The sequence below is a fragment of the Moschus berezovskii genome, chromosome 2 (assembly GCF_049115385.1).
Source record: "Moschus berezovskii isolate FMDL1 chromosome 2, NW_MosBer_1.0, whole genome shotgun sequence".
Classification (NCBI taxonomy): domain Eukaryota; kingdom Metazoa; phylum Chordata; class Mammalia; order Artiodactyla; family Moschidae; genus Moschus; species Moschus berezovskii.
In genome coordinates, this window is record NC_142461.1 from 28,996,026 (window position 1) to 29,019,084 (window position 23,059).

The 23,059-nt window shown below is 49.0% G+C and overlaps 1 protein-coding gene across 3 annotated transcripts; it reads left to right on the plus strand.

Moving 5' to 3' along the window:
* Positions 1–12,491: 12,491 nt before the first annotated feature.
* On the plus strand, positions 12,492–22,550 carry DNPEP (aspartyl aminopeptidase). Of its 3 annotated transcripts, none has more exons than XM_055398364.2 (15): positions 12,492–12,586; positions 13,217–13,310; positions 13,397–13,485; positions 13,580–13,693; positions 13,869–13,994; positions 14,210–14,340; positions 14,648–14,723; positions 14,836–14,943; positions 15,996–16,073; positions 16,955–17,038; positions 17,741–17,901; positions 18,291–18,330; positions 18,448–18,549; positions 21,874–22,041; positions 22,394–22,550. In XM_055398364.2, the coding sequence occupies exons 1-15, from the start codon at positions 12,581–12,583 to the stop codon at positions 22,442–22,444; spliced, it is 1,428 nt and encodes a 475-aa protein (XP_055254339.1). In that variant the 5' UTR covers positions 12,492–12,580; the 3' UTR covers positions 22,445–22,550. The 3 variants fall into 3 exon arrangements, with proteins under 3 accessions (XP_055254339.1, XP_055254341.1, XP_055254340.1); XM_055398366.2 differs by lacking the exon at positions 12,492–12,586 and adding an exon at positions 12,672–12,802; XM_055398365.2 differs by lacking the exon at positions 12,492–12,586 and adding an exon at positions 12,686–12,813.
* Positions 22,551–23,059: the final 509 nt, after the last annotated feature.

Consider the following 23,059-nt stretch of genomic DNA (forward strand, 5'->3'; position numbering starts at 1 on the left):
GAGGGTGGCTGGAGGTACCACCATGTTTTTGGAAGATGTCAGGAACGGAAGAGAGGGGTCAGGGATGCGTGCATTGTTCGTGGGCCTCTGTTGCCTCCTCGAGCTGCCCTCCTCCCGCCTTCATGATCAAACTGCTCCAATGTCTCCCCACACCCATCCTAAGTGTCCTGTTGCTTGCTCCTTATTGTTGTGTTTCCTCAGAATTCTTCTCAAATCTAGTAGCACAGGGCACTGGTCCCTCACTGGGTCCCCTGAACTCCTAGACCAGTGCCGTCCACAGAAATGTAACGGGAGCCACATGCGTCATTTCAAATGTTCTAGTAGCCGCATCTTAAAATAGTGAAAGAAACCAGTGAGGTTAATTTTGATAATATATTTAACCCAATGTATCCAAAACATTGGGCTTCCCAGATAGTGTAGTGGTAAAGAATCTACCTGCCAATGCAGGAGATGTGGGTTGGATCCCTGGGTCAGGAAGATCCCCTGGAGGAGGAAATGGCAATCCGTCCCAATATTCGTGCCTGGAAAATTCCATAGACAGAGGAGTCTGGCAGGCTACAGTCCATGGGGTCACAAAGAGTCGGACGTAACTAAGCATATACATACACCCAAAACATTATTTCAAGCATGTAAGCAGTGGTCAAAAATTGAGATATATATTTTGTCATAATCCAGTATATACATTATTTTACACGTATAGCACCTGTCAATTCGGACTGGCCACATTTCAAGGTGCTCAGGTGGCTGGTGGCTAGCGTGTTGCAGTTCTAGAACCTTCATCCACTTGGCATACACTCTTTCACTCGGTGTGGCTCATCATCTTATTTCCATATGTCATGTCTCCCCAGCGAGAGTTAAAGCCTCCTGGGTCAGAATCCTCACTTTTTCATCCCTGTATCTCCCGTGGCTCCTTAAAGCTGTGTGCCACACTTGTGAGGCCCTGCAAGCATGTTTGTTGATGGGAGTGAGTGCTGGGAATTGATTTTTGTGGTTTCGTTATGGCTGTAAATGGTGTATTATAGATTGCCTGTATAGATGCACCCTGCTGCAATATTAGCAGAAACAAGCAGCCTGGTTGTCAGCACAGACAGGGGCCTGGGGCAGATGGGGCTCGCTGATTCAGGCAGGGGAAATCCTGCCAGACCACATACCATTTTTCTGTCTTCAGGGCCTGTTGTTGCCACCGTGTTGCTCCTCCCTACAACCCCATCTCCCTTAGATCTCAGATAGAGCCCTTGTCAGGGAACATTACATAAAGGATGTGTCTCCAGCATCCTCCCAGCAGGCTGGCAGCTCCTCTGGGCAGGAAACGAGTTTTATTCAGATGGACAAGAGCCTGACCTGCAACAGATGCCACAGGACATGCTTGTCCAGTGAATAAATGAATGGCTGGCTGGAGCCAGCCAAACCTCTCAGTCACATACTCCTGTACCCAGAAAAATCTTTGAGTGCTTACTATGTGTCAGGAGATACTAAGGACTCAGCCTGAACAAAGTGGATGTGGGCTGTGCCCTCCTGGAGCTCACATTTTGCAGGTAGGGGGGTTGGATATGGACCTATGGAGCCCCCTGGAATACAGGACAGCCCCCCCAGGTCAAGGGTTATCCTTTAGATCCTGGGCCACAGTAGGCTGCCCCCTGAAACTCTGGTTCTGTGAGGCCCTTCCTATTTCAGATTGCATTGATGATGTCATAATGGGCCCTGTGGGATGGACCGAGGACCCTGCAGGTCGGAGCAGAGGAGCCAAGGCAGGAGAAGAAGCTGGTGGTGTCCATTCAACCTCCGACAGACCTAGCTTCAGCTCCGCAGGAGGCAGCAGGTGACCATGGCACTCAGCCTCTCTGCCACGTCCATTCCCAACAACTGGCTTCCAGGCTACCCTGAGGTAACCAGGCCTGTGTTCTAGGGCTGTCTTGGTGGAAGCACCCCAGCCAGTGCAGAGTGCCAAGCTGTGAGCCATGCACTGCCCCAGGGGATTAAAAGATGACCAGGACTTCAGGCAGGGACCCTCAAGTTGCTGACACACTAGACTTTGAGCAAGTGGCTTAGCAGAACATAATCATCGTCCTCTTGGCTAACTTGGGCACAGTAGAGAGCTAAGTGTTGATGAAAATAACTCCAGTCCAGTGGTTAGGACTCGGCGCTTTCACTGCTGAGGGTGTGAGTTCAATCCCTAGTTGAGAAACTAAGGTCCCAAAAGCCTCATAGCATGGGCAAAAAAAAAAATGAAAATAACTCCATACAGCCCGATCTGGTTCCCTGGCTTCTCCTACGTCAACCCTGAGCATGGCACTGTGCTCAAGGGCTGCCCTTGACACTCTTGGTTTGGAGAATCTAGTGTTTCTCAGAATGGTCTAAAGATAGAATTATCTGCAGCATGGTTAAAAATGCACATCCCCAGGCCTTCGTGTAAATCTTCCAAAGCAGAGTTTTCAAGGGTAGGGCTCATAAATCTGCATTTAAAAAAACACTCTCAGTAATTCTTACCTTAAGCACTGTCCTAGGGTGGAAATACCTACCAGAGTCCCCAAGTCCCATATCTGACTGACCAGGGTTGGCTAGTTTCTCTGTCCAGAGATGGGTGTCGGCTTCTGATATTGTATTACTGATGAAAAGCCATGATTCAGAGACTACTGGCAGCCAGCTGTCACTTGGAAGGAATCAGCGGCCACTGAGAACAGAATTCTCTATATTTTCGACTCATCTATAAAATGCTTACCTGAGCAGACACTGTTTAAAGGCCATTAAAATACCAGACACAGAATAAGCCAGTCCCTGGGACTTTATAGACATATTTACTCAAACCCAAGTGCTTGCAAAGAGTAAATAATAGGGAAGCAAAATGAGCAGCACCCCTAGAAATACGAACTGAAAGTAAACAGCCCTGTTCACTAAAATAAACAGGACAAATCCTGCAAGGATTAAATGACCTCCAGTCAGAGAGGCTCAGAGCCAGCAATGCTCACTCCATCTTGGCTCCTAGAAGAAGGGGAGCTAAGGGCCTGTCCCCGCCACCTGGGGACATCAGCTGGGGCAGCGGGGTGGGGAGAGGGGCAGGGAGGGACATTAGGAGGTCAGGGCCAGGTCTCCAAGAGCAGACAGTAGTCTTGGGGGTGTGACTGCTTCCCAGAACTCCCTGGCAGCCTGCCACAGGGCCTGAAACCTCCAAGATTAAAGGCCTCCGGTAAAATCTACATTTTCTGGAGGTATAGCCCCTCAAGTCACTACTATTTGTGGTCTATTCATTAATTTCCCAAACATTTGTTTAGCACTTACTGTGTTTCAGGCCCTGTGCCAGTCACTAAAGATATCAAGGTGAGTAAGGCATAAACCTGCTCTCATGTTGCTCACAGTTTAGTATGAGAGATAAGACTGAGGAAATAATAGCTAACTTTTTCTTGGGCTTCCTAGTTGGTGCTAGTGTTAAAGAACCTGCCTGCCAATGCAGGAGACATAAGAGACGCAGGTTTGATCCCCAGGTCGGGAAGATTCCCAGAGGAGGGCATGGCGACCCACTGCAGTATTCTTGCCTGGAGAATCCCATGGATGGAGGAGCCTGGCGGACTACAGTCCACGGGGTCACAAAGAGTCGGACACAACTGAAGCGACTTAGCATGCACACAACTTTTTCTTAATGTTTTTATTTTTATTGAAGTATAATTAATTTACAATGCTGTGTTAGTTTCAGGTGTATAGAAAAATGACTCAGTTATATATATATATATTCCTTTTCAGATTCTTTTCCATGATAGGTTATTACAAGATACTGAATATAGTTCCCTGTCCTATACACTAGGTCCTTACTGTTTACCTACTTTCCATATAGTAGGGTGTAAGCATAGCTAACATTTATTGATCATTTATTATTTGACTAGGCATTCTAAGGAGATCAATCCTGGGTGTTCATTGGAAGGACTGATGCTAAAGCTGAAACTCCAATACTTTGGCCACCTCATACGACGAGTTGACTCACTGGAAAAGACTATTGCTGGGAGGGATTGGGGGTGGGAGGAAACAGGGAAGACAGAGAATGAGATGGCTGGATGGCATCACCGACTCAATGGACATGAGTTTGAGTGAACTCCAGGAGTTGGTGATGGACAGGGAGGCCTGGCATGCTGTGATTCACGGGGTCGCGGAGAGTCGGACATGACTGAGTGACTGAACTGAACTGAATGATAAGCACCTCACACGCATTATCTCATTTAATCCTCCCAGCATTATCTTATTACTGTTACTTTCCCCCATTTTGCTTCCCTGGTGGCTCAGCAGGTAAAGAATCCGCCTGCAATGTGGGACACCTGGGTTCGAGCCCTGGCTTGAGAAGATGCCCTGGAGAAGAGAAAGGCTACCCACTCCAGTATTCTGGCCTGGAGAATTCCATGGACTCTACAGTCCATGGGGTCATAAAGAGTCAGAAATGACTGAGCAACTTTCCCTTTCCCCCATTTTACAGATGAGGAAATTGAGGTTCAGCGTCTGTTGATGTTGATATGATGGTAAATGTTTAACAGCTTGCTTTCTGGAGGAAGAAAACAAAGCCCTGGTCTGTAGGATGTGCCAGTCACCGTAGTGTGGATACTCCCAGGCCAGTCTTGAGTGGGAAGGTGTGGGAGCATGAGACGCCTCCAGCACTGCACTGCAAATGGCCAGTTGACAGAGGAGCCAGAACTGGAACCAAGGGGGTCTGTCCTGAGCCCTCGCACATAACCACTTTGCTCTACTGTCAATAACTACACAAGGTCACTGACATTTGAGAGGGAAACACCTCAAGACCATTGTGAAGTTCTGGTTTTACAATGCCCCATAAAACTCCCAAGGTTAATAAGCAGCACTTCCCTGTATCTCTTTGTTTTAGTCACCAACAGAAACAGTTGGTTTTCTTTGGAGGGTCATGAAAAAAAAAAACTTTTTATCTTGAAATAATTACACATTTGCAGAAATAGAGAGGCCCCATGTACCCTACACCAGATATCCCCCAGCGGTTCCATGTCACACGACTACAATTCGATACCACAACAGGGCCAGTGATGTTGGTGAAGTGTGTGTATAGTTCTGTGTCATTTTATCCAAGATTACCAGATATACCAAACACAAATACAGGACACTCAGTTAAAAATTTGTTTTCGGTGTTTAAGTATGAAAGTGCAAGTGTTAGTTGCTCGATTGTGTCTGATTCTTTGTGACCCCATGGACTGTAGCCCACCAGGCTCTTCTGTCCGTGGAATTCTCCAGGCAAGAATACTGGAGTGGGTTGCCATGCCCTCCTCCAGGGAATCCTCCCAACCCAGGGATGAGCCCAGTTCTGAATTGCAGGCAGATTCTTTACCGTCTGAGCCACCAGGGAAATCCATGCACTATTTGGGACACACTTAGATTAGGAAGTTATCCTTTGTTTATCTGGAGTTCCAACCACTGGGTGTCCTGTATTTCAACAGATATCTCTCTAACTTTATCACCTGTGTAATCATGCAAGCACGATCGTAAGCAATGTGTGGAACCATCCCACAACCATCAGGTTGTTCCCCGTGGTGCTCTTTGAGAGTCTCGCCCATCCCTTTCTCCAGCTTCCCCGGCCCTTGGCAACCATGCCTCTGTTCACCAAGTCTATAATTTTGTCATTTTCTTTGCTTAGCATAATGCCTGTGAGATCCATCCAAGTTGCTGTGGTTAGCAGTAGTTTGTTCCTTTTTATTGCTGGGGATTATTCTATGAGGACCACTTCTTGTTATTACTTTTTGGCTGCCCTGGGTCTTAGTTGCGGGCTGTGGGTGCTTCACTGGGGTGCGCAGGCTTACTCTAGCTGTGGCCCAAGGACTTCTCCTTGTGGTGGGATGAGAGGCACTTCTCACAAATAACAAAAATTTTATTCCCCAACAGTCCAGTGGTTAAGGGGCTTTCCAGGTGGTGCAGTTAGTAAAGAATCCACCAGCCATTGCAGGAGACGCAAAAGACGAGGGTTTGATCTCTGCGTCAGGAAGATTCCCTGGAGAAGGGAACGGCAACCCACACGAGTATTCTTGCCTGGAGAATTCCATGGACAGAGGAGCCTGGCAGGCTACAGCCCATGGGGTTGAAGAGAGTCAGGCACAACTGAGCATGCACACAGTTATCAATATCCAGTGGTTAAGACTCCACACTTTCACTCCTGGCGCCCGGGTTCAATCCTTGGTCAGGGAACTAAGATCCCACAAGCCACACAGTGCAGAGAAAAAAAAGAAAATTAATTCACCTAATGAATATTCATTGTTCATCTACTATGTGCCAGGTGCAAACATGAGGCATGGGGAGCTGGCTGAGTCAGTCAGGGTTTTCGCCAGGCAAGAAAGCAAATCTAGAGTGAGCCAAGGACTGGAGGCGTGTGCAAGGGAGTGATTACAGAGATGGAGCAGATGAGTTGTACTGAGTTGGAGGCGAGTGAAGAGGAGGGGAGTGAGGAACAGGGATCAACAGTTTTTCGCTCCTGTGAGGGTGAGGAATTAACAGAGGTGAGAACATTTTTCTGAAGGTTTTCCCGTCTCATTCCCAATTTATTTTTTGTTTAAAATATCAGTATCAAAACACAACAATTTCCATATCAGAGGGTAATACAGCTTTGGGGGGGCATTTTTTATTTTAAAAAATATTTATTCATTTATTACACTGTGCCAGGTCCTAGTTGCACCACGTGGAATCCAGTCTCTGTTGTGGGATGCGGGATCTTTAGTTGGACCTGGGAACTCTTTAATTGTGACATGTGAGATCTAGTTCCTTGATCAGGGGTCGAATCCAGGCCCTCTGCATTGAGAGTGCACAGTCTTGGCCACTGGATCACCAGGGAAGCCCCAAGTGGGGCTTTTTTAAACTGAAAGCTGTAGGGTTAAACCCTAACCAACAAATGCTTACCAGCTCAATCACGGTGCAGAAGACAACAAAGATTTAGGCACAGAAAGTACTCAAAGATTATTTTGCCACCTGTTACTTTTTAGTTTCAGTTTTAGTTTTTTAAAAAAACACTTCTTCTTATTTACTTTTTAAAAGCTTTACTATGTACACACATAGAACAAGATTCAAAAACTGCAAAAGGATTTATAGGAATCCTTTTCATAGGATAAAGGAAGTATCCCTCTACCCTCAACTCTCAGCTATCACTTTTCTCCTTCCCAGAGTCAGTTAACATTTTTTGTGTTTCCTGACATGTCTCAAACATATAAGAATATGGAGTTGTATATTTATACACATGAATGACAGTATACCATAACTGCTATTCTGCACCACTTGTTTTTTCACTTAATAACATATCTTGGAAATTGTACCTGTACAGGCACTTCATTCTTTTTAACTAAACAAAATGCTTTTTCAAACCTCCCTCCTGCAACCTTGGTTGAAAATTATAATCTTGCCTGAGCAACTCTCCTCCAGGCACTCTGGGATTTGTAGTTCTTACACAGCTGAGTCTTGCTCAGAAAACAGGACTTGAGCAGAAAACACGTATTGGAAACTTAAGTGCCCGTCCAACAACAATGTAAGAGAACAAATTGTACTGTGTTATGCAAGATGCCAACCAAAGTCCGTTTAGTCAAGGCTATGGTTTTTCCTGTGGTCATGTATGGATGTGAGAGTTGGACTGTGAAGAAAGCTGATTGCCGAAGAATTGATGCTTTTGAACTGTGGTGTTGGAGAAGACTCTTGAGAGTCCCTTGGACTGCAAGGAAATCCAACCAGTCCATTCTAGAAGAGATCAATCCTGGGTGTTCATTGGAAGGACTTATGCTAAAGCTGAAACTCCAATACTTTGGCCACCTCATGCAACAAGTTGACTCACTGGAAAAGACTCTGATGCTGGGAAGGATTGGGGGTAGGAGGAGAAGGGGACGACAGAGAATGAGATGGCTGGATGGCATCACCGACTCGATGGACATGAGTTTGAGTGAACTCCGGAAGTTGGTGAGGGACAGGGAGGCCTGGCGTGCTGTGGTTCATGGGGTCACAAAGAGTCGGACACAACTGAGCGACTGAACTGAATGCAAGACCCAGAAGTGAATTATTTCCTTAGTTAAACAACTGAGATATCTACCAGCTATGAGGTGCCCATTGCTGTCTCAGCATCAGGAGATCATTTGGCTTCTCACTGCATCCATTTTAGCAGACAGGGCAGGACACACACACACACACACACACACTCTAAATGCCTTCTCCCTACAGCATTGCTTTGGTTTCTATCCCAAATGTATTATGTGACAAATTACTACTTAGGAATCGTCTCTTATAAACTGATCAGAAAGGACACACATATCAAATCAACTCACACTGAAATGTGTAACAGATTGCTGTGTTAACACACAGGCATTTGCACTCTAATAGTTGTTCAACCAAAAAGATAAATAATAAACGGTAGCACTGTAAACACCAGATAAGAGCTGGTGGGGAAGATTTTCTTGAGACTGAAGTCAAGAGTGATTCTGAGACATTTTTTGGATAAATGAGGTCCCTTCTTAACCTTCACTTCGCACCCAATGCCATTTCCTTATCCAGAGATGGCCACTCTCCTTCCAAACACATTGCCATGAATTTACATACATATTTATGTAAAATCTAGAAATTTAGCTCATTGTGTGAGTTTTACCAAAATATTCTTGTCCTATAAACATTATTCTGGAAACTGCTCTTTTCCTCCCTCAACAGTATATTTGGCATTTTTTTCCCTATCATCATATATAAAGATTGACCTCACATTTTTTCTTAGTGCCACAAGGTACTCTGAAACACTGTGTCTCAAACTTTAACGTGAATACAAATCATCTAGGGGTCTCGTTAACATGCAGCTCTGATTTGGTAGATCTGGGGTAAGCCCTGAGATTCTGAATTTCTGAAAAATTCCCAGGTCAACCAATCACACCTTGCAGAACAGAGGTTTAGAGTATGGGTGAAGTGGTGTGTTAGAGTCAGCTTGGACCAGCTCATAAGAACTGACCGTCAAATTTCTAGGAATTTTGTGATCCTATTGTTAAACACAGCAATCATTAAAAATCAAATTGTATAAATTTACAACCAAATAAATTATATTAAAACAGAGATTATAAATACTCAAAAATCATCATTTTCTTAACTACAAATCTATGTTCCTGAGGTTATTTGTGTCTATTTGCATCCGTTTGGTAGAAATCTACACAATGGTTTGCTTTTCCAAATTCCTTCTCAACTCCACTTTCAGTTCATGTTGGCAGTCTAGAATCAGCCATAGGGAGTGTTTATATCACAGAATTGGGTAGAAAGACATACATGACCCCAGACTTTCTCCTGCATTTGATATTACCAATCTTTTTCATTTTTGCTAATCTGACAAATCAAAAATGTTACCTCACTTTTAACATGCATTTCCCTGGCTACTTGAGATTGGGTCACACAGATGCTCATTCCTAGTAATTTAACAGTTTCTCTTGTTCTGGTAAATAGGACCTTTTTATGATCTGTTATTTTTATTTTCTGTTTGATTATTGTACAGGATTTTTCAAATCAGGCCACCCCTTCTTCCAGTTCTAACAGCTCGGTCAGTTTATTGTCTTGGTAATTATGAAAGTGAAAGTGGAAGTTGCTCAGTCCTGTCCTACTTTTGCAACCCCATACAGTCCATAGAATTCTCCAGGCCAGAATACTTGAGTGGGTACCATTCCCTTCTCCTGGGGATCTTCCCAACCCAGGGATCAAAGCAAAATCCTCCCGTGTTGCAGATGGATTCTTTACAAGCTGAGTCACAAGGGAAGTCCTTGGTAATTATATAACCCACAAATAGGGACAGATTGTGCTTTTACATATAAAATTGTTTTCTGGCACTGGCTCTGACTTCAGATCCACATTGATTACCAGTGATAACAGCTCATCAACTTCTGATTTGAACAGGGATACTTCTGTATTTCCCCACTAATGTCTGCTGTAGATTTCTGGAAAACAGCATTTATCCTTTCTCTTCTCGTTTCTTAAGAGGATTTTGGTTTTGTTTTTTGTTTGGTTTTTTGGTGGTTCTTTTTTTGGGGGGGGGCAGTGCTTGAACCTGCACTCTTGGCAGTGAAAGTGTAGAGTCCTAACCACTGGACCGCTAGGGAATCCTCTGGTTTTGTTTTTATTAAGACTGGATGTTCAGTTTTTCAAACATTTACTTTCACTTTTTAAGTTTTGCATTTTATTGATATTTGAATTGCTCACATTAATGTGTACTTTTTTAAAAAAAATGATACATTTTACTTTTTATTTGAATTGTTTTATTTATTTATTTTTTATTCAAGTATAGTTGATTTGCAGTTGTTGGGAACAAGTACTGTTCTTTGTGATCAGAACATTAAAGAGTTCTGAGCTAAGTCTCCCTCCCTTACCCTGTTTGCATTCCTGTTTTTGCTCTTGTTACTGTCCTTGAATGTGTTCCTTCACCAATAGCCAGCCTCTGGCTCCTCAGAGAGCAAGAATGTTCTCTTCATGTCCCACTCAGCAGTGAATTTTTATACATAATGGCATTCCAGGGAATGATGAGGGAACGCCATGAATTTAACCCATCACCTAGTGTGTATATTCCTGGATGTGCTGAGTCGCTCTGTTGGGTCTGACTCTTTGCAACCCCATGGACTGTAGCCCGCCAGGCTCCTCTGTCCATGGGGATTCTCCAGGCAAGAATACTGGAGTGGGTTGCCATGCCCTGCTCCAGGGGAGTCTTCCCAACCCAGGAATTGAACCATGGTCTCCTGCATTGCAGGTGGATTCTTTACCAGCTGAGCAACCAGGGAAGCCCATATTCCTGAATACGACATTGCAATATCTATTCCTTTGAATTGAGGGCCGCAAGATCTTTCCAAGTACTCCTCACTCCCTTGACATTCCTACTCCAGTACATAAAAAGCAGATTGCTCCATCAACCTGTAATGCCTGGAATGTTTATAACACCCCTGGTAACTTGCCCCTGTGTTGAACCTAGGGACCACCAAGAGTCCTGATCAGAATCAATGGCTAGGCAAGCACCTTGGTTTGTTTTTTTTTTAAATATTAACTATATTCCAATAAAAATTGGAGTATAGTTTACAATGTTGTTACTTTCTGCTGCACAGCAAAGTGAATCAGTCATACATATACATATGTACACTCCTTTTTAAGATTCTTTTCCCATATAGATCATTACAGAGTACAGAGTAGAGTTCCCTGTGCTATACAGTAGGTGCTTATTATCTATTTTGTATACAGTAGTGTTTCAGCAGTGTTTATATGTCAATCCCAATCTCTGAACTTATCCCTCCCCTCCTTCCTTCTTGGGAACCATAAGTTTGTTTTCTACATTTGTGACTCTAGTTCTGTTTTGTAAGTCGATTTGTAGCATATTTTTAGATTCCACATATAAGTGATATCATATATTTGTCTTTCTCTGTCTTAACTCACTAAGTACGACAATCTCCGGGTCCATCCTTCTCATTGCAAATGGCATTATATTATTGGTTTTTTAATGACTGGGTAATATTCCATTGGATTTACGTACCACATCTTCTTTATCCATTTTCTTTATCCATCGATGGACATTTAGGTAGCACCCATGTCCCAGCTATTGGGAAATAGGGCTGCAGTGAACATTGGGATGCATGTATCTTTTCTCTCTCTCTTTTTTTAAAATACTGATTTGGCTGTGCCAGGTCTTAGTTGCGGCATGTGGAATCTTTTTGTTGCTGAGTAGTGGCGCAGGCTTAGTTGTCTGCAACATGTGGGGGGTCAAAACCACATCCATTGCATTGGAAGGCAGAGTTTGGTTAACCACTGAAGCCCCAGGGAAGTCACATGTATCTTTTGAAATATGATTTTCTCCAGATATATGCCCAAGAGTGGGATTGCTGGGCATATACCATATGTTAGCTCTACTTTTAGTTTTCTAAGGAACCTCCATACTGTTCTCCCTCGCGGATAGACCAATTTACATTCCCACCAACAGTGTAAGAGGATTCCCTTTTCTCCACACCCTCTGCAGCACTGACTGTAGATTTTAAAATGATGGCCATTATGACCAAATGTGTTCCTGGGTTTTAAAAATTGCTACTTACCACTCTTGATATAGGAATATTGGAATTGCCTCCAAGAATATATGGAGTTTGTCTTTTTCTGTCTTTTTTTTTTCCTTCACAGCTGCTTTCGAGATCTAGGTCCCTGACCAGGGACAGTAAAGATATAAAGTTGAAAGGGCAATGAAGATTAAACTACCTAGCGCATTCAGTTTTATTATAAAGCTAAAACTTATCGTCAATGCTCATGAACATTAACCATGTTGCTTTTATTATCACCAGAGTGCCTGTGGAGAGAGAGAGCACTTTGCACAACACCCAGGTGACCAGGTAAGCTGGCGGAGGCGTTTTCTTTTGGACTCCCTAACTTGGGAGTCAGGGTGAAAGAATCTGGGCAGGAGGTTCCAGGAGGTCCTAGCACCTCCGGGTCGGCAGAGGGCGCCCGCCACCCTCGTAGAAGGGGCGGAGGGCGGGGCGGGGCGAGCCGCGGGGCCGGGGCGGGGCTGTAGCGGCTGGAGTCTGGGCGGGCTGTGCGCAGGGGCCGGGCAACGGGACGCAGGCCCACACGTAAGGCCATGCAGGTAGGTGGCCTCTGTTTGTCCCGGACGAACTTCGATCCTAGATCCGGCCAGGTGGCCTCTGTTCGTCCCGGACGAACTTCGATCCTAGATCCGGCCAGGTGGCCGCTCGGGGCCAAGCTCAGCAGCGCGCTTGCTGATGTAGGGGGCTCCCCCACAACCCTAAACGAAACCGAACGTCTGATCCCAAGTGACTTTACCTTCCCAGGCTGTTCAGGGGTGAGACCCAGGTGGGGTGTTCCCTAGGGGACAGGGCTTTGGTTCCGGGGTGGGGTCGCGCACGTGGTGTACGGGCCGGCTCAGAGTTATGGGCCTCTGATTGCGAGCTCAGAGTTTGGGAACTGACCGGGATTTCCAGCTGGTCGGTCACGTGGGGCTGGACTTGGGGGCCGGACTGAAACTTGGATTAGGGGACGGGCCGTCTGGGACCAGCTGGGCCCGGAGCGCAGCGGGAGGCTTGTGATACTTCCCGGTGGGTTGGAGCCTGCGTCTCTTGGTGTAGGGAAAGGGGCGGAAGCCGATGTCTGAGCCTGCGAGCCTTCCTTGGTGGGGATTGGCTGGGGAGGTTCCCGAAGCCGAGATGGGTCAGGGGTCCTAGACCTCGTAGGCGTATGAGCGCCCCCCGTTTCCTAGGTGGCCATGAGCGGCAGGGCCCGCAAAGAGGCGGTGCAGGCCGCGGCCCGGGAACTGCTCAAGTTCGTCAACCGGAGCCCTTCTCCTTTCCACGGTGAGTGTCCAGGGCAGGGGGAGGGTAGGGAGCCGGTGTGCCTTCTCCCGGCTTCCATCAACCGTGAGAGGGTTCTTTCCCTACAGCGGTGGCCGAGTGCCGCAGCCGCCTCCTCCAAGCCGGCTTCCATGAACTCAAGGAGACGGAGAGCTGGGATATCAAGCCGGAGAGCAAGGTACTGGGGTGGAGTAGGGGCGGAGAGGTAGGAACCTGGGCTGGGGCTCGAAGTCCTGTGCTCTGGCTAATCCAGCTCTAAACCCCCACCCCAGTACTTCCTGACCAGGAACTCCTCCACCATCATCGCATTTGCTGTGGGGGGCCAGTACGTTCCCGGCAATGGTTTCAGCCTCATTGGGGCCCACACGGACAGCCCCTGCCTCCGGGTAAGGAAGTGGGGCTGCCTGGGGGAGAGGAGGCATCAGGGGGTGTGCAGAGAGGAAGACTTGTCAGCTCCTTCTTCCACATTTGGGGCCCTCTGTGTCACACTACCCGTCCTCTCAGTGCCAAATCATGCCACCTGGCCTTTTCTGAATTCTTGTTCCCCACTGTCCCACTCAGGTGAAACGGCGCTCTCGCCGCAGCCAGGTGGGCTTCCAGCAGGTTGGTGTGGAGACCTACGGTGGTGGGATCTGGAGCACCTGGTTTGACCGTGACCTGACCTTGGCTGGACGTGTCATTGTCAAGGTGGGGCTTGGGGTTGGATCTGGGAGGCCCTGAGCTTCAGCTGCCTGAAGGCTGTCACTTCCCTTCAGGAAACCTGCGGAGAGCCCCCCAGGGAAGGGGGGAAGGGGCAGCCCCGGTCAGAGGACCACCCTGGTTAGTCTGGGCGAAGCGGGGGATTTAACCAGCTGCGGATGCAGGGGCCCCCGCCTGGGCTGACCCTGCCTGTTTGGCCACAGTGCCCTACCTCAGGCCGGCTGGAGCAGCGGCTGGTGCACGTGGACAGGCCCATTCTTCGCATCCCGCACCTGGCCATCCATCTGCAGAGAAATGTCAATGAGAACTTCGGGCCCAACATGGAGATGCACTTGTGAGATGGGGGTGAAGGCGGTGGTGGCCTGGAGCTGGGGAGGGTGTGGCATGGGTGATGGGAAGGGCCCTGCTGGGATCTGGGAGACCGCTCCCTAATGGTGACCATGGTCAGGTCCTACCCCAGGGACCCAGTGGATGTCCAGGGACCCTGAGAGCTCTGCTTTGCAGAGAGGGAGCTGGGAATTGAGGGACCGGGGCAGCTCCTCATCAGGGGATGCCTGAGTGCAGGGTCCTGATGCAGGGCGTCCCACCTGGCTGTGCCCTCCAGCGCCCCCCCCACGCCCCCCTCACGTGTCTCCCTGCAGGGTCCCCATTCTTGCCACATCCATCCAGGAAGAGCTGGAGAAGGGAACTCCTGAGCCAGGCCCCCTCAATGCTGCAGTAAGAGCTACCTGCTCGTGGGGAGGGGTGCACAGGGGGGAAGAGACTGGTTCCCGGAGAAGGGGAGAGAGCGAGGAGTGGACCCTCCTCTCAGCACCCCCCTCCCCTGCAGGATGAGCGGCACCATTCGGTCCTCATGTCCCTTCTCTGCACCCATCTGGGGCTGAGCCCCGAGAACATCTTGGAGATGGAACTGTGTCTCGCCGACACTCAGCCTGCGGTGAGGAACTCATGGATGGGGACCCTGGGATCCCAGCCCGCCCCAGCATATCTCCCCCTGAAGCGCTCATCACTTTTGCCAGTCCTCTGATTACGCTCATCCCTGTGTTCCCTCATAGCTCAGTTGGCAAAGAATCTGCCTGCAATGCAGGAGACCCCGGTTTGATTCCTGAGTTGGGGAAATGTGCTGGAGAAGGGATCAGCTACCCACTCCAGTATTCTTGGGCATCCCTTGTGGCTCAGCTGGTAAAGAATCTGCCTGCAATGCGGGAGACCTGGGTTTGATCCCTGGATTGGGAAGATCCCCAGGAGAAGGGAATTGCTACCCTCTCCAGTATTCTGGCCTGGAGAATTCCATGGACTATATAGTCCATGGGGTTGGAAAGAGTCGGACATGACTGAGCGGCTTTCACTTTGACTTCACTGTTTTCCCAGTAGATACCACCCCTCTCTGCTTCCAGGGCAGTGTTTCTCAAAAATGGCAGGTTTCCCATGCCAGGTCTGCCTACTCGGGCTGTCTGGGGTGAGGGCGTAAGCTTTCCATAACTTCCCAAGGAGTTTGCACTATTGGGGTCCCTGTCCACTTTGACCTGTGCTGTCTCCAAACCTCTGAGGATGGGAGGCCTGGACGTGCACCACCCCCCTGATCCTGGAGCCTGTTCTTGAGTCTCTCCCAGTTGCTGACCGTAGGAGATGGCCATGTTGTTGGATGCTCGCCCATGTTTGAACATGTGCTAAGTATCTATTTCTCGCCTAGTCTTCTCTGTTTAGTTCCTTGGCTTTCTCCTTTTCTTGTTTGGTCTGTCCCTTGTCCTGTCCCATAGGAACTGGTCAGGAACCGCAGGCCTGCATCCTCCTGTCCCTCAGCTCCAGCCTGGCCCTTCGTCCTCCGCTCAGCTCAGCACAGTGGGCTGAGTGCTCTAGGCCAGAGGCTGGGAGAGGTTGGGCAAGGAACCAAGGAGATGTGTTCAAGCACAGCTCCTAGGGAACAGGGAGAAGAGGCTGAGTCCCAGGGAGGGGATGCAGATCAGGATGACTGTCCTGTCTCTCTAGGTCCTGGGTGGTGCCTATGAGGAGTTCATCTTTGCCCCTCGGCTGGACAACCTGCACAGCTGCTTCTGTGCCCTGCAGGTGAGGAGCCAGGGCACTCCCAGGAGCACTGGGCAGGAGGACCGCCTTGAGTCCTATGGGTCATGAGAAGACCCGTGATGCGGGTGGAACATGGGGAGAGGCCTAAATGCTGCAGCCTCAGCATCGCTTCTCTGGGCCGGAGGGATGAGGTTGACAGAAGGGTTGTTCAGGGCCTCACAGAGACTTGTTCTGCTTCTCCTTTAAGTTAAAGAAAAGACCCTAGCTTTAAAGGAAAGACCCTAGCATCCTGTATAGCAGTATCATCCCCTCCCTTTAGCCTTTCCCCGCAAGCCCTGGCTTAAGCCCACCCAGCCGCCTTTGAGCCTTGGCATCTCATTGAGTGGTTGCATTGATATTCCCCACCTTCTTTCTACCCTGGTCACTTCCCCTCTTCCTCACTTCTCACCCCTGCTCTGCCATTGTCCTTTCTGTACTTCCCTTTGCATCCCATCCTGTTCTCAGAGACAGGCTTTGGGCTGTAGCAGAGACCAGAGCCAGACCTGGGGCTCAGAGCCACTTGCGCTGCCAGCCAGCTAGTCGCATCACCTCAGTGGAGTCACAGTCACCTTTTTGGACCCCAGTGACCTGTCCGGTCCTTTTGACTTGCCAGGATTCTCAGCCCTTCCCCTCCGTCTTACACACCCTCCTACCTCTTCTGTGGGAAGGCTTGTGAGGGAGGAGAGGGAGCTTTTCCCCCATCTCATCGAAAAGGCCCCCCACCTGTCCTCCCACCCTGAGAGATGCAGGCCGGTGACCGCTGGAGCCCGCTTCACTCCGGCCTTGATGGCGGGAGGCGGGCAGGTGAGTCTCCCAGGTGCTGGTGGGGTGAATTATGGAAGGAGGAGTGGGGAGGATGATGCTTTTGCCCCCTACCCCAACAGGCCTTGATTGATTCCTGCTCAGCCCCTGCCTCCCTGGCGGCAGATCCGCACGTGCGCATGATCGCCCTCTACGACAACGAAGAGGTGTGTGGGGAGCTCTGGGGAGGGTCTCCTCCGGGGAGTCTTTCGCAGCCGGTGGTATCCAGCAACTGCCACGGGCCAGGGCTTTTCTGGAGGCTCCAGGGATGAGCCAGACATCGCCTGTGCTTCCTCAGCTCTCGGTGTCCCCTCTGGCTCAGCTCGTACCTGCTCCTAGTATGACGACACCTCCCACGTCTCTGGGTGCCACGTGGTGAGCTCCTGGAGGACAGGGACTCTGCCCTTTCACACTAGCAGCCCCAGGGCCCGGCGCAGGCTGGGTCCTCACCCTGCGTGCTTGGGTTAGGGTGCCCGTTGAGACGCCTGCACAACTCCACAGCTTCCTGTAACTGCACAGGTCAGGGTTAGCGGCTCCTGTCACATGCACCAAAGAAGATTGACCAGGGAGATGGGGCACCTGGGCTGAACCCCAGATGGTCAGGGGAGAAGGAAGGCCAGCCAGGAATGGAAGTGGACTGGACAGTTCTCTTTCTGCCCCAGAGATGGCCAAGCATTAGACCGTGGCCCCAGCTCACCATCAGCTTTTCGGTGGTATAGGGTTGGGGAAGTGGCTGATAACAGTCAACATTCCCACCCACTGATTCAGTGGGGGTTCTGAGCCAGAGAGAGGCAGTGGGCCCCTCTTCCTGGCCGCCAGCTCCAGCCCCCCAGATGAGAACCCCAGAGCCGGGCCTCTGTCGTCACCAGGTGGGGTCGGAGAGCGCTCAGGGCGCACAGTCGCTGCTGACGGAGCTGGTGCTGCGGCGGATCTCGGCTTCGCCCCAGCACCTGACGGCCTTCGAGGAAGCCATCCCCAAGTCCTACATGATCAGCGCAGACATGGCCCATGCCGTGCATCCCAACTACCTGTGAGCCTCCTGCACCGGGCACACAGGCCCCACACGGCCGGAGGCTGGGCTGTGACCTGCCTCCAGGCTCAGCCCTGGGCTTGCGGCTCCGCCTCTCCCCTTCCCCTTCCTCCTCATTCTGCCAGCAGGTTCCGTGGGGACTTCCTTTTGACTGTTCTGTAGCCTGACTTGGTCAAAGTCACGTCATGCCTAACCCATCCAAATAGGCTCTGTCTACAGGCTTACTTCCCCTCATTGCAAGAGGCTGCCTGGAGCCCTGTGTTTAGCTTGACTCTGAGGTCCTGCAGGCTGGGTGGGAAAGAATGCTGTATTACTGATGTCTGCGTGAGCGAGTGGTGGGTGTTGACAGCTGCTGTTGGCCATCCCTGGCCTTTCTTGGTCTCTTACAGGGACAAGCATGAGGAGAACCACAGGCCCTTATTCCACAAGGTGAGGCGCTCCTGCTTCTCCTCCCAGATTTGGAGGCCTGGCTGGTTCCAGGCCCCGTCCTGTTCCCTCTGGACATATCAGACATCTCTGCTTCCCTCTTGACTTCTCTCTCCCCAGGGCCCTGTGATCAAGGTAAACAGCAAGCAACGCTATGCCTCGAATGCGGTTTCGGAGGCCCTGATCCGAGAGGTGGCCAGCAGTGTCGGGGTGCCCCTGCAGGTGAGGGTGGACCCTGCCTGGGAAGGTGGGGTGGGGGGCACAGGCAGATGGTCCCCAGTAAGGGGGGCCTGGTAGACAGTCTTTAGAGGAGGAGGGTTCTGGTCAAGTGAGGAGCGGTGGGGTTGGATATAGGCAGAGCCAGGAACAGTTCTGGTTCTGACGGGACGCTAGTCCTGTGACCCTGGACTCTTCTCCTAATTTCTCTTGATTTTGTTTCCACTCCTGGAAAATGGGATTAAAGGTGCAGTGTCCTCATGGCACATAGAGACTTAGCCCTACCATTTTTCTCCCCAGCACCTCCAGCTCCCTATGTCTCTCTTACACACCCTGGGGGCTTCCGTAAAAGAAGTTCAGGGCCAGGAAACCTGGAACTCATTGTCATTCTTGCCTTGGCAACGGTCCATCTAGTCAGAGAGAGAGGGAGGGAGGGAAAAGTATGCAATGATTAAGATCTATGTTAGGATAATATATGTTTCAAGGGCTGGAGCCCAGGTGGTCCGGTGATAGACATAGCAGGGAGGTCCTGATAAGTCAGGACTAGGACCCTGGCATCCTGAACTCCAGCCTAGGGCTCTCTCTGCCCCTGTAGCTTCCCCCACCTCACACTGTGTCGGGGTGCAGTTCTACTCAACTGTAGAGCTGAGTTGTTCCATTCTCAATAAGGCCTCTCTGAGGAGGTGACATTTGAGCTGAGACCTAAGCATTGAGAATGAGGCTGCTATGAGCAAATAGCATCCATGCCCGAGGGGCATTAGTCACGCCGTCATGTCCAAGTCTTTGTGACCCTATGGACTATAGCCTGCCAGGCTCCGCTGTCCATGGAATTCTCCAGGCAAGAATACTGGAGTGGCTTGCCATTTCCTTCTCCAGGGGATCTTTCTGACCCAGGGATGGAACCTGAGTCTCCTACATTGCAGGCAGATTCTTTATTGTCTGAGCCACCAGGGAAGCCCCAAGGCCAAAGCCCCCAGTGGGCAGGAGTGATCTTGGTCCATTAGGAGCAGCCAGAGCCGCAGTGGTAGAGCCAGGCCGAGAGCACGAGGGGGAGGAGCCAGTCTTGCAGGGCCTCCTAGGCAGGAAGGGTGTTTGGATCTTTTGCTAAGGCAGTAGGAGGACATTGGGGGATTTCTCCTTAACAGCTTACAGCAGAAGCAGGGCATGTGTGCTTTAGAAAATATAAATGGAAATGAGAAAATAAAACATTAATCCAGAGAGATTTGTACGTACCCTTCCAGATTTTTTTCTGTGTATATATATACTTAGCACACATTTTGTTAAAAAATGAAATCATCTTGGATATATCTTTTGTTTCCTCTTTTCACTCAGTATTCTCCATCTTTCTATTTCAGAAAATTTTAGTTTCAGTACATTTATGTCTCATTTCATACACAGATCATTTTCAGTTATCCCCAAAACATTCTTTACAGTTTGTCCCACTTTGGTTTCCAGTTCAGGACCATGTGTTATATCTGGTTGTTTATCTAGCACAGCTGCCCCACCTACTTTTGTTGTCATTGTTCTTCTTTTTTAAATAACATTGACTTATTGAAGAAACCAGGCTCATCAAACCATGTGATGTCTTCTTCCTTTTTGGATTTTCCTGGTTGCTTTCTCATGGTGTCGTTGAGTTTAAGCCTCTGGCCCATGTATTTCCTGTAATCTAGAATTCATATCTAAAGGCTTGATGGATTCAGGTTAAACGTTTTTGGCCAGAAGACATCGTGACAGGTGTGTCCTTCATATTGCATCATCCACATACTATCTGGGTGATTCACCCTTAGTGATAATAAAATTGACTAGCAGACTGGGAGGGCTGCCCTCAGTCCCTCCATCATGTGGAGGTATTCCTCCTTTGACTGTACAAGTGATGAGCTTCCCATCAGACAAGTGCTGAGTTTTAACCCCAATTGATAATCCTTGCCTAAATCCATAATTTCATTAGTGTTTACAGAAAAAATGCCCCATCCATTTTTTAATTCCTTTTACATTTTTAGCTATCATTCTTCTGTGAAGCAGAACTTTCTCCCATCCAGTAGGGCCATTTGCTTATTGTGAAATATGGTTCCTCCTGGAAAGTCAGGACAAATACTTATTGTTCCCGTTAATAACCAGTTTTCAAGGTGAAGTATTTTAATGGCTGCCTCAAATGCTAACAAATAAGAGGTTCTCTTTTTGATGATCATTATATATTTAGAATCGTAGATTTCCGTTGGTTCATTGTGGATCTGGTCCACATGGTTGTGTCATTTCATGCTCAAATTGTCATGACTTTGACCAGCGGGAGTCCTTTCCACGTAACTCCTGTGTTCTTTGTCATGACTCTGGGTAGTTGTCTTGCTTTTTGGCCCAAGAGGAAATTTCAGGCTCATCTTGCTCATTTCTCTCTCCAGACTTGGTGGCTTTTGATGGATATTGATGTCAGAGGCTAGTCTGGCATCATGAGTGTTCATTGTTATTGTGGGGGCAGGGGGGAGGAATGCTTTGGGGTCATTTCTAAGGACACAGCTAGGAAAAAATGTACATATTTTAAAAATCATGAGTTAATACTGCGATTCTCATTTTTTAAAAAAGAGTAACAGTTACTACTTATTTTACTTGGTTTTGTAATTTTCTTTTATGTGGAAAATCTTGATGTCTCCCATCGTTTCATGATGGTATATTTACCATCATATATTTACTTTTGTTTGAAAGTGAAAGTGAAGTCGCTCAGTCATGTCCTACTCTTTGCGACCCCATGGACTGTAGCCTACCAGGCTCCGCCATCCATGGGATTTCCCAGGCAAGAATACTGGAGTGGGCTGCCATTTCCTTCTCCGGGGGATCTTCCCAACCCAGGGGTCGAACCCAGGTCTCCTGAATTGCAGACAGACGCTTTACCGTCCGAGAATACAAATCAAGTAGTTTAAAACTGCCCATAGCTATAATTTTAAAACTATTAAGATTATTGAGTGACTTTTCTTTGTATGTGGGTGGGGTGGGGAGTGCATGTTATGAAGCAAGGTGACATAAAGGGTACATATATATTTCCAGTCCCCCTGCCCACCGTGTGGGGAATGGATTGTGTGAAAGGCAGTATGAGGTAGCTGGAACTGAGTTGGTGGTGGTGCAGATGGAGAGAATGGGACCAGTTCAGAATATCCTGTCCTTTGGGCCTGCCTTAGTGTCAGCCTTGTGATTTTACGTCGGTCACATCCACTCTTTGGCGAGGTTGGAGTGGACGATGTACCAGGCTCCTTTCAGCCCCTCAGTTCTGAGGTGACTTCCTCCTGGGTCTTAAGAAAGAGGTGTTACATGCTGCTCGTGAACGGCTCTTCCTCTCGGCAGGATCTCATGGTCCGGAATGACTCACCCTGCGGCACCACTATTGGACCTATCTTGGCTTCTCGGCTAGGTCTGCGGGTGCTGGATTTAGGCAGCCCCCAGCTGGCCATGCATTCCATCCGGGAGACAGCCTGCACCACAGGAGTACTCCAGACCCTCACTCTCTTTAAGGTGACTGAACCCCCTCCCCCGTCACTGTGGGAGCCAGGCTCCCTCCCTGTCTGGTACCCGGATCAGTCCTGGGGCACCATCAGCCTGTGCATGGGGCTGGTTGTCTTATGCTGCCATGTAGGAAAAGAAGGGTCCCCCTTCTTCTCAAGGCTCAGGGGCCCTCGTCAGCCCCCAGAGGATAATGAAAGGTTGGAGAGGAGATTGGGGATGAGAAGACTTTGACAGCAATCAAGTGTGGGTGAAGCAACTACACCTTCCTCTCTTGCTGGGCCATGTTGGTGGACAGTGAGCGGTGAGGCACCCCCCACCTGGTCTCCACTAACCCCAAATCCCATGTTGCTTTCTCTTTTAGGGCTTCTTTGAGCTGTTCCCTTCTCTGAGCCGTAACCTCCTGGTAGACTGAGACCTCTTAGAGAGACTTCTCTCACACGTGAGAGGGGAAGTTCTCAGCTGAGCTGAAGCTGGATTATTAAAGTGGATTTTTCACTCAAACTCATTCCGTTGTACTCATTTGGAGGTTGGAGGAGTGGGGGGTTCGGGCCTGGCTTAAACCTCTGAAAGCAGAACAGGCGGGGAAATTAGGGTACAGGTAGAGGAGGCCGCAGATCCTGGGAGAGCTCATGGAGACTGGATTTCAAGTCTATTTTTCTTTTTTCTTAAGCTCATGCCTAGGTGGACGGAGGTGGGTGAGTTCACAATAGGAAGGTCACGTCTTCTCCCATCCCCAGTCCTTCCATTCCCAGAATAGTTTGGGAGCCCGGCCTGGCCCTCAGGTCTGAGTGCTCAGCATTAGATGCCCCCAGAGCCTCCCTGGGCTGCTCAGGCTGTTCCCCTTCTCACCCATCCCTTTCCCACCCCTCCCAGGCACTGCCAGGAGAGGGACAGAGTGTGGGCTTCAGCTTTGCCCTTCATCATCCATTTCACTTAGCAGCCGCTGCTGTTACTTGATTGTTAACATATGACCAAGAAATGATTATCACTGAAAAAAATCAAAGTAGGAAAAGTCCACAAGTCTGCT